Source organism: Austrofundulus limnaeus, unplaced genomic scaffold (genome assembly GCF_001266775.1).
Source record: "Austrofundulus limnaeus strain Quisiro unplaced genomic scaffold, Austrofundulus_limnaeus-1.0 Scaffold6, whole genome shotgun sequence".
Lineage (NCBI taxonomy): Eukaryota > Metazoa > Chordata > Actinopteri > Cyprinodontiformes > Rivulidae > Austrofundulus > Austrofundulus limnaeus.
The window spans coordinates 3506821-3524787 of NW_013952408.1; the positions used below are offsets into that span (position 1 = coordinate 3506821).

General features: G+C 38.6%; 2 protein-coding genes across 3 annotated transcripts in view; both read left to right on the forward strand.

Moving 5' to 3' along the window:
* Window positions 1-10706, forward strand: part of vps4b (vacuolar protein sorting 4 homolog B) — a 12232-nt gene extending 1526 nt beyond the window's left edge. The window contains exons 2-13 of one of the 2 annotated variants that reach the window (XM_014030803.1): window positions 578-689; window positions 2686-2786; window positions 4580-4691; window positions 4936-5086; window positions 5222-5280; window positions 6442-6561; window positions 7329-7485; window positions 7615-7763; window positions 8485-8566; window positions 8646-8865; window positions 8948-9088; window positions 9316-10706. In XM_014030803.1, coding sequence (XP_013886257.1) covers window positions 578-689; window positions 2686-2786; window positions 4580-4691; window positions 4936-5086; window positions 5222-5280; window positions 6442-6561; window positions 7329-7485; window positions 7615-7763; window positions 8485-8566; window positions 8646-8865; window positions 8948-9088; window positions 9316-9417 — 1506 coding nt within the window. In that variant the 3' untranslated portion in view covers window positions 9418-10706. Of the gene's footprint in view, window positions 1-577; window positions 690-2685; window positions 2787-3382; window positions 3591-4579; window positions 4692-4935; window positions 5087-5221; window positions 5281-6441; window positions 6562-7328; window positions 7486-7614; window positions 7764-8484; window positions 8567-8645; window positions 8866-8947; window positions 9089-9315 lie in introns of those variants that run through there. The other variant, XM_014030812.1, reaches the window with a different exon arrangement.
* A 460-nt stretch (window positions 10707-11166) lies between these two features.
* kdsr (3-ketodihydrosphingosine reductase) lies at window positions 11167-17894 on the forward strand. The gene is made up of 10 exons (XM_014030822.1): window positions 11167-11629; window positions 12758-12847; window positions 13137-13193; window positions 13288-13353; window positions 13440-13535; window positions 14463-14654; window positions 14825-14908; window positions 15031-15114; window positions 15204-15305; window positions 15388-17894. The coding sequence occupies exons 1-10, from the start codon at window positions 11441-11443 to the stop codon at window positions 15505-15507; spliced, it is 1080 nt and encodes a 359-aa protein (XP_013886276.1). The 5' UTR covers window positions 11167-11440; the 3' UTR covers window positions 15508-17894.
* The last annotated feature ends 73 nt before the right edge of the window (window positions 17895-17967 follow it).

Genomic DNA, 17967 nt, shown 5'->3' on the forward strand with positions numbered 1-17967 from the left:
GGTCCTCCGGAGGACCTGTCCTGCCGTTTTGGACACAGCCTTTGTATGTATGGATCACTTGGGTTGTTACCGACATCTGGTGAAAATTTCATGTCATTAGCACCTCTAGTAATATATTTACTGAGAAAAATGTTGACGTGTTCAATACTTATTTTACCCGCTCTATGTGGCAACTTGGCTTTACTGAGCACCAGGTTGAAGACCCTGTCCAGTCAAACATGGCATGCCACTTCTTGGAGCAGACATCTACTGACCACTGTAACAGGGTCCATGCTCACAGGTGCTGCCAGTTAGATAGCTGATTGGCAGCACCAGAAGTGTCAACAGCCAAATAAGCTGTTTGGCAGAGAAGATTTGGCTAATATTTCATATGCATAACTCACACACTCAGTTCATTCCACAAATGCATGTTCCTTGCATATGTGACACCATTTATAAAGTAAATTAACAGGCTTTCCAACCATTTATTGTCAAGCAGCATTGATGCAACAAAGAAATAATCTACTAAACACAAATTCCCCCACTTGTGCTAAGTTTAACTGCACCAAGTATGGTCTTACATGTTTGTTTGTTTCAGAAAGCTATTGCTGTAGCACAGAAAGCCTCACAGGAGGACCAGGATGGAAACTACGAAGAAGCCATCAAATCTTACCAGCATGCCGTCAAGTTTTTTCTCCACATTTTGAAACGTGCGTTGCCAGAGTGGGCTAAATTATTCAAACAATGTCATGTCACACTGTTCCTGTCGTTAACCCTTAGATGCGTAAGTGGGTCTTTTTTTGAACCGGTGAGGTCTTTTTTTTGCAATATCTTTGTAATGAAAAGTTTTCATCATTTCATATTCCAGTTATTCCTCAACAAACATGTTACTGATATCATGCAATTAAAGATTTAAATTTACCTTTTATACATTTTAAGAAATAGCATTTTTTTTCTATCATACCCCATGCTTCCGTAAGTGGGTCAAAAATGACCCGCACTTATTTCCTATGGAATTTAATGGGAACCTTTGTTTCTTACCAACTGTGACTGTCAGGAATACATATTTTGTGTACCATGCACACTGAGTCCTGTGTCACCCCTGAATAATAATATTTTACACAGCAAAAACTCTTACATGTATTATCTTTATTCCTTACCTCACAAACGTGTGTGTGCGTGTGAGTGTGTGTCAATCATGCTGTGACTGTTATTGTTATGAATCAACATATTAACCTACTTCAAAGTTAGCTTACATCTAATCAAGCTAGTGAAAAGTATTGTAGTGTATGTATTGTGGCTGTTTCTGTGTGTTTCTCCTGGAGAAATATCTCACTCTTGTGGGGACTGTTCCGTTTTCCTCCGCTTATCCAGGATTGGGTCGCAGGGGCAGCAGCCTATAAGCAGAGAGACCCAGAATTCCCTCTCCCCAGCCACTTGGGCCAGCTCGTCCAGGGGAATCCCAAGGCSTTCCCAGGCCAGCTGAGAAACATAGTCCCTCCAGCGTGTCCTGGGTCTTCCTCTGGGCCTACTCCCAGTGAGACGTGCCAGGAACACCTCACCAGGGAGGCTTCCAGGAGGCATCATAACCAGATGCCTGAGCCACCTCAACTGGTGCCTCTCGACGTGGAGGAGCAGCGGCTCTACTCTGAGTCCCTCCCGGATGACCGAGCTTCTCACCCTATCTCTAATGGAGAGCCCAGACACCCTCATTCTGGCCACTTGTATCTGCGATCTCATTCTTTAGATCACTACCCAAAGCTCATGACCATAGATGAGGGTAGGAACGTAGACCGACCAGTAAACTGAGAGCTTCACATTTTGGCTCAGGTCTCACCTCACCACGACAGACCAGTACAACGCCCGCATCACTGCAGACGCAGCACCAATCTGCCTGTCAATCTCCCGCTCCATTCTTCCCTCATTCATGAACAAGACCAGAGATACTTAAAYTCGTCCACTTGGGGCAGGACCTCCTCCCCGACCTGAAGAAGGCACCCTACCCTTTTCCGGCTCAAGACCATGGTCTCGGATTTGGAGGCACTGATCCTCTTCCCGGCCGCGGCCGCTTCACACTCAGCTGCAAACCGCTCCAGCGAGAGCTGGAGATCACGATCTAATGAAGCCAACAGGACCACATCATCTGCAAAAAGCAGAGATGTGATCCTAAGGCCACCAAAAAGGATCCCCTCAACACCTTGGCTGTGCCTAAAAATTCTGTCCATAAAATTTATGAACAGAATCAGTGACAAAGGGCAACCTTTTACACACAYACATAATGGATGATGACATTGTTCCATTGCTGTTGTAAAATAGTCTTTTCATTGTTTTAAAAATGTTCTAAAAATAAAAAAGTGAAAAATAAAACTATTTCAAATCTGAAATATATCTTGTGTGGAATAAAACATAGWAGAAAATATGACATAAAAATCTTTTTGAATCAAATTGACAAAAGTAGCATAAAAACACACTGATTCTAACACAGGTCAAAAAAGACCCACTTACAGACGAGTGTAGGGTCCAGTCGCTCACGCATCTAAGGGTTAATATACTTTACATAAAAAACCTGCTCAACAATKAAAAGATTGTTTGTGTAAGACAATTTGTAATTTTGCTGCAAAAAATGTATTTCTAATAGGACCACATTTTGACAGCAGATATGACATAAGATATGGTCAGTAACTTTTTCCCCCCTTCTTCCATTAGGTGAACCACAAGGTAAAGATGGCAACCAGAAGATTAGAGATAAATGTAAACAGTATCTGGACAGAGTGGAAGAACTACAGGAGTACCAAATAAAAAAAGAGGTCATTTAGAAATTTCTTCATTGTTCTCCATATGTGAGCTGTGATGATAAAACCAGAGCAGTGTCACAGTGGTGCCAATGCTTAGAAGTTGCAACAAAACAAATGATGTGATATATTTTATGAAAATGTTTTGTGCTACAAGGTTAACTATTAATTTGTAGTTCATGCATTGAGGCCATATGATTAACTATAGTGTTTACAGTAATGTGAAAGAGATTTAAATCTCTCACTTCTGAAGAAAAACTTCGAATGATCTTCTGAAAAAATAAATATTTCTCAAGACCACTTGAAAAAATACATAGTATTTCAATCTAGTGGAAATTAATGTAAAGTTTGAAAATTGTAAATTGAAATTAATGTAGTTTGACAATTGTTTGCCTGCAGGCAAACAAAAAAATAGAATATACGGTTAAGTTGGAAAAAAATATATATATATACCCGAATCAATTGTAAACTTACGGAGCTCGTAAGTCCCAGCTGATAGCTTCTATTCTATTTTTAAACTAAAGAGGCAGAAGGTTGTTGTTTTAAAGACAAGCCTTTATGGGGAGCTGCGACGCAGCTACGTCTTGACGTCAGTACATTCCGTTCACGAGAGTATCGACTTTTTAATGCGGAAGTTGTTTTCTCGATTTGTTGCGATCTGAAAAGCGGAAAGAAGTTTACCAAAAAGCCACAGTTTTTGAGGTTAACAATTTTCGTGCTGAAGGTTATTGTTTTAAAGGCTTTTTGTCACGGAGGCGTTAAATTTGTTTTGGCTTTTGGACGAGTTATTTAGCCCTTATGGCCAACAATAATTTACAGGTAAGCGAAGGACCAACCCTTGGGCTGGCTAAACGCTCTGACAAAACAAGGAAAAAGTTATGTTACGTCTTAAATAAACCTAGTTAAAGTATTCTCTGTGCGCTAATTTTAAATATATAGTAATTTAATGATCTGTGTTCGGTATGAAGGCTTTAAACGACGTTTCATAGTATAACGTTTAATAACAATAGCCGCTAATTAGCATGGTAAGCTAAGCCGACGGCGACTCATCCACGGTTGGGTGCGTTGTTTTTTTTGTTTAAGTTGCTCTTTTTCGTGGCTTTTGTGGTTGTTCCTACACATTTTTAATAGTTTGTATTTTATAGATAGATAAACATCCAATGAGATTAAGCTTCCGAACTAGCTGGTCTGTTAGGGCCTGTCAAAACACAATTTATGACGCTTATTGTTAGCTTCGTAGCTATGACTTGCTTGGCAATTGGGTGACCAAAACTAGGAAGTAAAAGGAAATGCTAGGGAAACGTTCAGGGACTTGTCGTAGTGGTGTCACAAAAGAAAACAGTACGTTCCTTTTGTTAGATATTTGTGTAAATTTAAATAAGACAATCAGAGAAAGCAAAAGTTATTACAACACAAAGAGCATTGAGCCATAGCTAAAGCAGACTACTGTGTACTTATAAAAGAATAAGCTGTAAGTAATACTGTCCTGAAGTTTATTGTTAAATTTTTGATGTTGCTCAAATAGTGCTTCTTATATATTTGTTTATTGTACTATATGTGTATACTATTTTTAATGACAGTATTAGCCACTAAACCTTCTCATTGTTGTTTGATATTTTCCAACTTGGCCATATGTCTGTATGCCTAAACTTCTTATATTTTTTGTGTTGACGTTTTAGTCTGTTCGTAAGTGTGACAATACAAACCATGTGACATCCTTAAATTCTTGCCGTTCTCTTTTCTCTCTTTAAAACCATTTCTTGCAGGTATGCAGATGACTAACAAATTCTTTGCATCTGTTATTTCAGAAAGCCATTGATCTCGCCAGTAAGGCGGCTCAGGAGGATAAAGCTCAGAACTACGAAGAGGCTCTCCGCCTCTATCAGGCTTCTGTTCAGTACTTTCTTCATGTGGTAAAATGTAAGCCAACAGAGAGCGCAGTGTTTGGTTGTGCCRTGTAAAATGATCACAGCAGTTATTTGATGGCCATTCTTCTCTTGTTGTTCTGTCCATGTTTTTTCTTGTATGCTTTAAAAATACACACAGTGATACTACTAGTTAAAAATTTTATAAAGCTTCCTTTTATAATCATAAAGTTAAGAGTATGCTCTCCTTTTAAAGCACAAACTTATTTGTGTGTCCACTCTGTTGGTTTTCCTTACAGATGAAGCACAGGGTGAAAAAGCAAAACAGAGCATTCGTGCCAAATGTGCCGAGTACTTGGACAGAGCAGAAAAGCTAAAGGAGTATTTGAAGAAGAAAGAGAAAGCTCCGCCGGCTAAACCTGTCAAAGAGTCACAATCTGATGACAAAGGGTGTGTTCAGCTCAGCTGATGTGATGTCATTCACATACGCTTGACAAAACCTTTTCTCCTTGCTAAGCATGCATGTGTGTTGGACAAAATGTTGAGTACATATAATAATTGTAAACACTAATGTTGCTGTGTTAGGAATGAAAGCGACGAGGGGGACGATCCAGAGAAAAAGAAGTTTCAAAATCAACTCTCGGGTTAGTAATACTTTTTAAAATTCTTGCTTTTAGTCCTGCTACAGAAATGTCTTATCTTAGTCAAATAATGGGCCTCATGTAATAACATGTTCGTATTCTTATCCTAAATTTCTCTTACTTTTGTTCGTACGAAGGGTTCGTACGAACATGTCACGTCAGATTCAACAAACTCTTCTATCTTCAGGAAAAGTGTGTAAATGAGCTGCATAATTTCCACCTGTTCGTATCCAGCTGCTCATGCACGCGAGAGGAGATTAGCATAATTACCGCCCCAAAAACACCATATAAGGCTGTGTTTCCTGCCTCAGATACAAGGAAGTGTCCATTCATGAAAATGACAGTGAAAATTAAAAAGAAAAACTTTACGAGTTCAGAGATTGAAGTCTGTCTGTCAGAGATCCAGAAAAGAAAATCTGTCATTTCAGCAGGTCAGCTGTGGAGTAAAAAGAGCTGCTAAAAGTATAAACAACTGTGTTAAATCATTTATTCAGAAACCACACCGTTGCGCGGTCGCAGGTGGTCTCAGATGCGGGTTTGAAATAAGCATTTTAAAATGTTTTCAAAATAAGTCTGGCACTTTGGTTAAAACCCAGGACTCGCTGGAGGGATTATGTACCCCCTCTGGCCTGGGAACGTCTCGGAGTCCCCCAGGACGAGCTGGAAAATGTCGCTGGGGAGAGCGGGGTCTCCTGCTGCCCCAACGACCCAATCCTGGATAAGCGGCGGAAAACAGACGGATGGACAATTTATATTGTTAGTCTAAATTATTACATTTAAAATTATAAATTATAACTAATTCAAGCAGAATAGCCTATTGTCAGCATAATCATGGAGTGTGATTTATTTTCAACTCAAAATATCTTCAAACTAATGAAATATAAAGTTATTAGTGAAGAAAACCCGTCTGGATAACAGCAGACTGACTGCTCGTAAAATATCCGACAGGTCTGGACCACTCGTGAATTTTGTTCGTATCTGAAATAAATCTTAGAATATGAAAACATTGGTGAATGCCACAAATTCTCCTAAATCACTCGTACGCACAACTTAAGAACAAATCTGTTTGTACGAACGGTTCTTGCATGAGGCCCAATGTTTCTAAATAAGCATGTTATTTACACTTAATTACATTCTGTTCTGGCCTGTAAAATCTACTTTCAGGTGCAATTGTCATGGAGAAACCAAATATCAAATGGAATGATGTTGCTGGTTTGGAGGGGGCCAAAGAGGCACTGAAAGAAGCTGTTATTCTTCCTATCAAATTCCCCCACCTTTTTACAGGTTTGTCTTTTTTCACATAAAGTCCACCTCAGTGATATTAAATCAGGGATGTCCAAAGTGTGGCCCGCCCCTGAACTGATTTTGTGTGGCCCCTGACTTCAGTTCAAGAATTATATTAATTTGTTTGCAAATTTGTCCTCCCGGCACAGTTGTTTGATGTAGATGGAGACTTTCTATTTACTTTTAGGGTAAATTTATCACAAAGTAAAATCTTATAATAAAAAATATTGGCAACAAAACAGATTTTTTTTGCCTTTAAATAACCAGACTCTTAGCTTTTTCCACATCTATTTAGTGACTTCTACTCAGAAGCTGATTTTTCTGTACTCCAATCTGCTTTTAATTCTTTTATTAAATTTATCTGAATACAGCAAGCATTTTCAACGAAAGAGTGACCTAAATCCTGATTTTATTGATTAGAATTGACTAAATTGGGTTATTTTTTCCCCAATTGAAACCTAGAAAATTGCTAAATTTCTTTCAATAAGGAAATCCTGCAAAACAATTTTAAAGTTGTGGATCTAGATTAATTTATGCATCCATTTCCAGCAATAAATCTGACTACTTTGTTTAATTAAAGTATTCATTGCTTAGTTTATTGTTGAGCAGGTAAAGGAAAAATATTTTTGGCCCTCAAGTCCTTCTGACTTTATGATTTTGGTCCATGTGACAAAATGTTTGGACACCCCTGTATTAAATGATAGAACCTCATATTGTTGCATAAAACAGTTGAATTAATTAAAATGATCCTTTTACCCGATTGTCAGGAAAGAGAACTCCATGGAGAGGGATTTTGCTTTTTGGACCTCCAGGAACAGGAAAGTCCTACCTGGCTAAAGCTGTTGCAACAGAGGCAAACAACTCAACCTTTTTTTCAATCTCGTCATCCGATCTTGTCTCCAAATGGCTGGGAGAGAGTGAAAAGTGAGTCTTTGAAACAAAATTGTGTATTATTGGGATACATAGTGCAGAATAATTGAATGTGATTTACAAGAATTGAGTTTAGAAGCTGGTGTTTGTATTTGTCTAAAAGCCTTCATTTTTGTTCCTCAGATTAGTAAAGAATCTTTTCACCCTCGCGAGGGAGCATAAGCCRTCTATCATCTTCATAGATGAGATCGACTCCCTGTGTGGCTCGAGAAGCGAGAATGAAAGTGAAGCTGCCCGTCGTATTAAAACAGAGTTCCTGGTTCAGATGCAAGGTGAGTCTGCTGAAACGSTTTGAATTGTTCCCTGAATTGTGTTCTTTCCATGAGAAATATTTTGAAAACCTATCCAATTTACACAATTTAGTTAGAAAAAGAGAGTGCATTTATTTCTGTTATTGCAACATCGTTGCAAGTCAGGGACACGGAAAAGTAAAAAGAGGAAGTGTGCTCCATCTCCTCTGATTTAATGAAACGTAAATGASCAAAATGCAACCTGAAGTTATATTTAGTCAAGAATTTAAGTGAGATTTACTGTTGGGTGACTGAGATCGAAAGTAGGAAATGGAACAAACCTTTCATGTGCTCACATGAAAAATTAGAAATGTTCAGTTCTGCGAGCCTCAGGGTTAGAATTAAGGTTATATTATTGTTGGGCTTCAGCTCAGAACATTCAGGTAAGAACTCTAAACATTAAACAGATCCCTGTGAGGAGCATTTAACCTGATATTTAAATATTATTCCTGCTTTTCATTCTAATTTGTATAGCTGAAATAATATATAGCTTTAATTGAATCATGTATTGACAAATCRTAGACAACCACACAATATGGTGTAATTCAGTTCAGTTTAGGGGTCTTTAAATGACAAATTACCATGTGAATATTACCAATAAAGTTTCTTGTTTCACATTTTTCACATACAAATTGGAAACAATTAAATCATATATGATTGTAAAGGTAATTAAATGCTCTTAATTGTGTGATTTTTGTTTTAGGTGTGGGGAATGACAACGAGGGAGTTCTAGTCCTTGGGGCAACAAACATTCCTTGGACTCTTGACTCTGCCATCAGAAGAAGGTAAAAGTTAGGAAACGCATTTAAAGTTGCCGTCAAGGTATCGTTTGGCTGTTCTCAGGSTCGTAAAAAAATATTTCAGATTTGAGAAGAGGATCTACATCCCCCTGCCTGAAGAGCACGCCCGCTCCTTCATGTTCAAGCTCCACCTGGGCTCCACCCCTAACAGCCTCACAGAGTCAGATTTCATCACCCTGGGCAAGAAGACAGAGGGGTACTCCGGCGCAGATATCAGCATTATCGTCAGAGACGCTCTAATGCAGCCAGTTCGGAAGGTCCAGTCAGCGACCCACTTCAAACGGGTACGTCTTTAGAAAATACCTCTTTTATTCCAATAGTCATTAAATGTATTTAATAGTCCTCTTTGTGATTTGTTTTTAAAAGGTACGAGGCCCATCAAGAGATGATCCCAACCTTGTTATTGAAGACCTCTTGACTCCGTGCTCACCTGGAGATCCCAATGCAGTGGAAATGACCTGGATGGATGTCCCTGGGGAGAAACTATTGGAACCAGTGGTGTCCATGGTGAGTATAAAACCACACTATACTTGTTAATGTGGAGCCCTCTAGTGGAGACACACTCTTACATTTTACTCCTGCAGTGAATTGAAACTGTTGCATGGACTTTTAATTGTACACTTGCCCCGCCAGCTAGTTTCTGGTGGATTTTGAGCAGTTCAAGGATCAGTGTATTGATGTAGCTGTAACATATTATTAGAGCCTGTTTGAATGATCTGTTTTTCCTTGTTCAGGCTGACATGCTGAGGTCTCAGGCCAACACAAAGCCAACAGTCAACGAACAAGATTTAGAGAAACTGAAAAAATTCACAGAAGACTTCGGACAGGAGGGCTAGACTGGTTGAAGACACCAAACCAAAGCAAAGGAATTGTGATTGTCTCTTTACTGTTGTCTTTTTTATTTTCTGTTTCATCCTAACTATTCACTAAGCCTTCTTGGGTTATCTAAATGGACCTTTCTGTTCTTTCAGTTTGATAACCACAAAAAGGGTGGACCTCCGGGCTTTACTTTGTATTCACTATTGTYCAAAGATTGGAAAACTTGCTCTGTACAACGGTCTTGTTTAAAACAAATCAACCCCACATTCAAACGTTACACTAGACAATAATAATTTATAAACTGAATAGTCTGAGTTAAAGGAAATCACACACTCAGTTTATTTTAACTACTTAAGGTTGCAACTCGTCCTTGTGTTTTTGCTTTCCAGAGTATATCAAACTGGAGTAATAAACATTCTTTACATATTATCTATTTTTTTGTGAAAATAAAACAAGCATTTTATAGCCTATACATGTACTTAACAAAATGTATAAACTATAAATGTATAAACCAATATCGTTGAGTCAAAATGTCCTCTTAAAGTGATAGAAATTTTAGTTCTCTGGGATGCTTGGATACAAAAGCCTTGTTGCAGATTTCAGATGAATATTCCATTTCTAAACAAACTAATCATCCAAGCTAAAATGACTCTTAAAGGATCGCCTGTTGGCAAACCAGCATTACCTTACCATTTCTCAAGGATTTGATAGCTTTCAATTATTTTTGCTGTTTTAGTTTTCTGCCAACATTTTACTGTACATATTCATTCGTACCTAGAAGCTTTGCTTGGTTAACTTAAAAAAAAAACAACCTAAGCCGTACCTTGATAAAGTGTGATATTTGCTTTCATAAGGGGTGAAAGTGATAATTGCTCAGATGGATAGATCATCTTCTATACTTACGTGCATTTTCACGGTTGAACTTATAGTAGCCTTAAGTGGCAGTGTGCACCAGTGTGCCTTCTAGAAAAGCTGCAAGAATTTTTATTTTATTGGTTTATTCCTAAATTTGTCATACTTCTAATATATATCAAGTGCTTTGTCACTACAATTATTAAATGTACAGTACTTGTACATTCATGTAAGTTCTTTTAGAGATTGTATACAACTGTATTCTGTTGCTCTTGAGAAGGGCAAACTGTCTTGTAATGTCTTTTTTTTTTAAGGGGAATGTTTCATTTTACAACATAAGTCTATACTTTTATATAACAGACTCTTGAGCCTGTTCCTTTGAGAAGAGGTAACCCATGGATTTGATCTTCTGTTCTTCATTACTTCAGTGTAAATAAAAGGTAAAACTACAGTATGTTAACGAGTGTTATTTTTGTGTTTATGCATTTCACTTATGATAACGAGTTGTAATGTTCAAGAGGCCGGGCAAAAAAAAAAAAAACATTTCTAGATAATAAATGAATAAATATGTTAATATTCCAATTAGCAAAAACAAGACCACCACAGTACTCAAACCTTTTGCTACCAACAGTTCCTAGGTTGTTGTTTTTAAGACTTGGGCTGCTTTTCTGACCCACCCTTGTATACTTTGGTGGGTGTGTAAATATTTCACTTCATTATATATTTTTTAAATCRTGTTCATTGAAGTACCCCTGCTGTACTGCAGAAGGATTGTTGTTATTAGTTAATCTAAGCGCCCTCTGGTCAGTTCAAAGTTCCTCAGTGTCGCTTTGCATTGTGGGATTTGTAGTTGACGCACGCTCTAGCAGCGTTCGAAGTGCCGAAACCAACCTCGCCTTCAGAACTACAAGTACCAGAAACGACCACGTCCGCCTCCAGACGTGTTTAGTTCAGTTTGTTTTAGTTTATACGGACATCGCTTTGTTACGAGGCGCGCCAAAGTCCACCTTGGCACGATAACCTGACAGTTGGACGCATTTGACTAACTGCCAAAAACCCGGAGCAAACTCCTCCCGCGGGGGTCTGCGTTTCTCCACTCCCACTCTGGGCCGTCGCCTGCCTCCCATCTCTGATATCGGACTCGAGACACTGGCCTGCTAGTTAGCAAGCGAGCTAAAGGATTCCCCCATGTCCTCTGAAGAAGGGATCAGTTCAGCGATAACAGATTGGCTTTTCGTCAACTCCTGGTGGCTCCTTCTGCCGTTCATCATGCTGCTTGTGGTCGCCGCCTTCATTGTTGCCTTCGTCTTGTTGCTTTACATGATATCGCCTCTCATCAGTCCGAAGCCGCTGAAACTCAACGGGGCCCACGTCGTGGTAAGTGCACCGCACTGTTTTGAAAACAGCAGCTAACTGAAGTGTCAGGACACTCTCAGCACTTTAATACATGATGTTTTGTCGGCATGTTGAGCTCGGAGCCACGCTCCTTAGTTGAGTCCACTTTTTTTGACAACTAATGTGTTGTAACCAAGCCCGGTGTTTATTGTATTTATGTAGCGTCACGCCCACATAAGTTAATATTTTAGTAATTAGCCTGTGGTGAAGCATTTACTGTTTGACATCTAAACATCTGCAGCTCTCATCAGAGCTCACTATCTGACTTGATTTTTTTGAATTAACTTGAAATAATGACATCATCACGTCATTGTTGATATTTGCTAGTGCCACAAATCATCCATTATTTTTCACCGACAGATTTTTTGTTTCTCTAAAGTTACTGTTTATGCAAGATATCAAAATATTTGATGCTCTTGAAGTACTCATTGGTTGTCAGTAAAAAAAAAAACATTAATTTTTTATATCTAAATACTATGAAGCTGCTTTTTATTGTTTTTTTATTTAAGAGTATGCTCATCAATGTCAACGCTAATGCTACAGGGTATTTAAAATGCCTTCTAATGACTACAGTTTTGTGTGCAGGTAAAAAAAAAGAATATTGTGCTTTGGTTCACTTATGAGGTTCTGGAGTAGGGCTGCACAATATATCGAAAACTTATCGTCATCGCGATAATAGCCTGTGCAATATGCATACCGCAACAACTGCATAAACTGCAATAAATGGTTGACTCAAAAGTTCGCATTAATGCGTTTTGTCATTTAGATGGAAGCTTGAAGTATAGGTCCCTTTCTAATTAAAAAAAATCAGGCTGGAATGGAAATAAATAGTTATTTTTTAAATTGTTTTTTGGCTTTGAACCCAGAGCAGAAAGATATCAACACTACATATGTATTTGTTCATTTATCACAAGTCATCGCAATATTAAGCAAGGTTATCGCACATCGCAGGTTTTCCTAATATCGTGCAGCCCTATTCTGGAGAAAATATTTTTTGAGTTCAAATGTCTTTCTTTAAAAGGTGCTCTTCTCCCCACATGAGTTGCATTTCAGCTGCTCCATGCCCGAGCTTWGACTCTTTAACGTTTTATTTACCCTTACAATGTTTAGGTAACGGGAGGCTCCAGTGGGATCGGGAAATGCATCGCCATCGAATGCTACCGGCAAGGAGCGTTCATCACTCTGGTGGCACGAGACGAGGTCAGTGCAAGCGTTTAACCCCGACGTTTTAGATTCCGTCATAGGCTGTTGTTATTGTCAACGTTTTTTTTTTTTTTTTTTCTGTGTAAATAAAGGTCAGGTGAATATCTCCCTTTGGCTGCTGCAAGCAGTTTTCTTTATTTTACATGAAACCCTTGGCCACTTAGTGGCCATTAATATATGTTTTATAACTTATTTTTAGATAGTTATTAACCATCAACGGCAATTAATATGTATACACAAGTTATAGCCTTAATTTTGTATTAAAGATGTATTGCTCTTTTTTTAGGAGAAATTACTCAGAGCAAAGAAAGATGTGGAGAAATATGCCATCAATGACAAACAAGTATCCCTTTTTACCAATAAAAATTTCTTTATTTAAATTTTATTTGTTTGCTAATTTAGAGCAAAACTGATTCAGTCTGAATTTATTCATCAAGGTGGTGCTCTGTGTATCTGTGGATGTGTCCAGTGACTACACTCAAGTGGAAAATGTGATCAAACAGGTACCTTTTTACACCACTATGGGACATGTTCTTGCTTAAATAATTTATTGTTGTGGTACGAAAGCTGTGTTTTGTTGTCCGTGCAGGCTCAAGAGAAGCTTGGGCCTGTTGATATGCTCGTGAACTGCGCTGGAACGGCCATTTCTGGAAAGTTTGAGGAAATGGAAGTGGAGCGTTTTAAAGTGAGTCCCTCTCAAAGCCTCTGTTATTTACTTGGGGGAAAAAAAAGAAATGCGTATAACAGTTTTTTTTCCTTTCATTATTCGTGCAATTGACAACAAGCTGAAAACTTTATATATTTATCATGTTAAGTGTGTTTTTAAAACTTAAAAGTGGTTGGGGGGAATTACCTGAAAGTTATTTCCTTAAAAAATCCAGCTGATCTGATGCACGACCTCAGAGGTTCATTCAGTCCTTTAAAGCAGTGGTTCCCAAAGTTGGGGTCGGGACCCACAATGGGGTCCCAAAAGAGGTAAAAGAAAAGGGTAAAAGAGTCCAGCTACTATCAAACTTGTTTGTTGTTTGTTGTTTTTTGTTTGCCTATGTGCCTTTTTTTTTGGGGTCCTGAAAATATTTTCTGAATTAATTATATTAGAAAATAATAACTAAAAATTTTTTTTGCCTTTGTTGTTACAAAAGAGTAAGGTTAGTGTGCTTAAAATGGACAAAAATAGCATAATGAATACTGTTACTATGGTCTTTTTTTTTGACGTGAAAACAATGTTTTAGATCCAACAACAGTTGGGGCTCAGGTCTCTGCTGTTGGTATTTTGAGGGTCAAAGGCTGAAAAGTTTGGGAACCACTGCTTTAAAGTGTTTGCTGAAGCATTATCAGAAATAGTCTGTTAAAGAAGTCAAATAAGGACAAAAGGCTGAGATAAAGACAAGAAACACAAAAACTGATGGAAAATCTTAAGAAATCAAGGCTGAAGGTTTTGACCGTCAGATAGGTGAAGAAAAACAAGATTTAATGACGTAAACGCAGCAGAATTATTATTGAATTTGAGTCTAAGTTAAGCTGGCCTTGAGGGTAAACTGGTGTGCTTTGCTGGCGTTTGAACTTTTACCAAAAAAAAAAAAAAAGTGAACTTTGTGCTTCTGTTCTCCAGGAAATGATAGAGCTGAACTACCTGGGCAGTGTTTATCCAACACGCGCCGTCATAACCACCATGAAGGAGCGAAGAATGGGCCGCATCATGTTCGTGTCCTCCCAGGCGGGCCAGATCGGCCTGTTCGGATACACCGCCTACTCCCCGTCCAAGTTCGCTCTGCGTGGCCTAGCAGAGGCGCTGCAGATGGAGGTTTGCTCCTCCCCTCTTTTTGGTCAAATTTTTTATTTTCCTCCTCTCAGATGAGCTCTTTGCATCATGCAAACACAGCAGCTCGAGTGCTCAACAAAAAACTTAAATATGTAGTTAAAGATCCAGATCAAATAGTTAAAATGTGTTTTTTGTTTGTGTGGTATTTCCAGGTAAAGCCGTACAATATCTATGTAACGATGGCCTTTCCTCCTGACACTGATACTCCACTCCTGGCTGAAGAGAACAAGTCAAAGGTGAGTGTTAAAGTTTGCATATTGTGGTTTCTTTTACACTTTTGTCAGTGAAAAATAGGTCATTGCCCAGCTTTATTTATTTGTTTGTTTATTTATTTATTTATTTATTTATTTTGACTCAGCCTTTAGAGACCAAATTAATCTCTGAAACCTCTGGAGTTTGGCAGCCGGACCAAGTAGCCAAAATACTTGTCAGGGATGCAGTGGTAAGAGAGTCCAGCTACTATCAAACTTGTTTGTTGTTTTTTTTTTTGTTTGCCTATGTGCTTTTTTTTTTTTTAATTTCCCTTTGCAGCAGGGGAACTTCAGCAGCTCAGTTGGTCCTGACGGTTACATGCTGTCAGCCCTCACCTGTGGAATGTCACCTGTCACCTCCATCACYGAAGGCCTCCAGCAGGTACAGCCACACACACAAAGTTTCATCACTCTGCTGAAGCGAGCACGTTCACTGCTGACCTTCACTTGTCAATCCCTTGCAGATCGTCACCATGGGGCTGTTTCGGACCATCGCCCTCTTCTACCTGGGCAGTTTTGACAGCATCGTGCGCCGCTGCATGATTCAGAGGGAACAGTCCAAAGCAGCTGACAAGAGAGAGTAGCAGCAGCCTTACAAGTCCTAAAGGTCCCTCCTCCACGGCCCCTTTATCCAGTCTCCAGTCATACAAATGCACAACCATATGGGGGAGCAAAAGGTCAAGCCAATGTGCTTTGAAACCCACTACAGAGATTAGATGGGGGTGGGGGGGTAGCACATGTTTACTTAGAGCTTTTCTAATGACACAAACCCTCATTTTAAATTTCCTGTTTTCTGAGAGCGTTTAAATAATATTTTGGTTTAATGGGAGTTCCCACTTCCAGTGTGAGAGCTGCCTTATTAGGAGGGAACGAGGGCAGACTAAATCCCCAGTTTTATAATAGCTGTGTCTTACGAAGCACGTACATCAAGCTTGTACCAGATTTAACTCAAAATTCATTACCACCAGGGACTGTAATGGAAAACGGGGCGTAACTCTCCTATTTTAGTTGTTTTTGTTGCATGTTTTTCAAAACAATCTTCACTTTTTACAAAGTGTTTTACAGTTTTCACTAAATGACCTGGTCAGATTTTTGTACCACGAGTCTTTGCTGGCAAAGCAACCTTCTCATTTTGACTGAAWAACTTTTTGTTTTGAAACTGGTCGTGACCCCCTCTGTGTTTTACTTATTTTTTGCTGTGGGATGTTTGAATTTTGTCTGAACTAAGCTGTGAAGTGATATAACTGTATTCTTTGATATCAGAGTGAGAGGATGTCGTTCCTGTGAGTCTAAATGTAATTTACGCCCAATAATAACAATATCCAGAAATGTTAACGTGGAAGTGTCGGGGGAAGAATTTAATTATGGGTGACTTGTGTGTGTTTTGTTTCTACTGTGACTGAGCCAACCTGCACGGGAGAGAAAAGCCATTTGATTGAATCGTCTTGGTTGCGAAGACGCTAAATTTTTATTTATTTTTCTTCGTGTCATTCCACTCGAAAGGGAGGTATTTTGAGTCGAAGCCATGACGTCATTAGACAGAAAAATCACACAATTTCACTTTTCACCTGCACCCAATCGCTCCGTTTGATCGTTCTTTACTTGCCGTTAAAATGGCTCRTATTCAGAATACGGTTCTGTCTGGGTTTCTTTTCACTCGGGCCGGTGTTCTGTCAGCACAAGGCAAGGCTTGCTGGTTCGAGTCGTGTGACTTTAGGTCTACTGACAGCAGCACTAGAGATTAGTTTTACATAAAGGTCAAAAATATCCAATATTTTCAAAAACGACACCGTCTGTCCAGCCTCGAGAAGACTCATTTATCAGATGACTCTTTTTTTTATGAGACAGAAGTACATTATTAGTTTTTAMAAGTCTTCCTTCAGTCCATTTTACAAGAATGTACTTAAATGCCAAACATACAGATCAGGACARGATTCTTATCATATACATCACTCTCTGAATGCCAAAATGTGTTAAAACTGTCTGTAGATGCAATACATTTATTTAGCTTTCTTTTTGCGTTGCTGCTCTGTCGATCTCAGTTTGTTTAAAAGCCACRGAGCAATGCCGGGACTCGTTTAAAAGCCTTAACAGGTGACATCTGATCAGTTTAATGCTTTGAGAATGAAGCTGTTGGTAAAACGGCGCGACTTAAACCACGTGTTAACGGCTTCCYCGAGTTTATTTTTGTGTTTTAGTCTTTGACAAAAAAAAAAAGAAAGCCTTATTTAATCTAAGATATGAAAGTGAGAATGTTTGATTCATGTATGATGATGTTCTCATTTGATTTTAGTTAAAGGTACAGAGGAGTGCTTTGTGTTATTATACATTTAGTGCTTCGCTTTTTTTTTTTGTTACACCTTGAAGTAGCGACGTATAGTTTAAAGAACATGTAGCTGATAAAAACCAGTTTTGTTTGAACACTATTAAGCTATGCAAAGTGAAGCTTATGTTTGAACATCCAGTAAAAACTGAAGCTAGTTTGCCCTTGTTTAATAGTGTTAGGTTCTCAGTGAGTTTTAAAGGTTCTCATTGCAAWGACTTAAAGGCCGGACAAAAATCTGCACAGTAGTGACTCGGCGTTTACTTCTTCACATTTAACACGCTTGTCCGATCCCACCATTTTTACCTGCAGCCTAAAGTAGGCCAATCACGCAAATTCAGCTTTGTTTACGTTGAGCGCATACCCGCATTTTATATGGGAAACTGAGGTAAACTCAAGCTGCGCTATTTGATATAGTTCAGGACAGCGGTTTGTGTGTTCGATTTGATGCTTTGCAATGAGAACCTTTAATTGCACATGAACAAGTCACGCTGGGCTCATGAGGTTGATGTTGTATGATTTTTATTTTATTTTTTTCTGCCAAAACATTTAACACCTTCACCTTGTGTGCCATTGAAAGAAAAATGTGAGAAGTGGAACATTGTTTTATTTTCTTACATGATAAAATAAACACCTGTAAGAAGAAAACTAATGATAATCCAGGTCTTTTTTTTTTCTTTTTTTTTTTTGTGTGTTTTTGTGGCTTTTATTGCCATGCTAA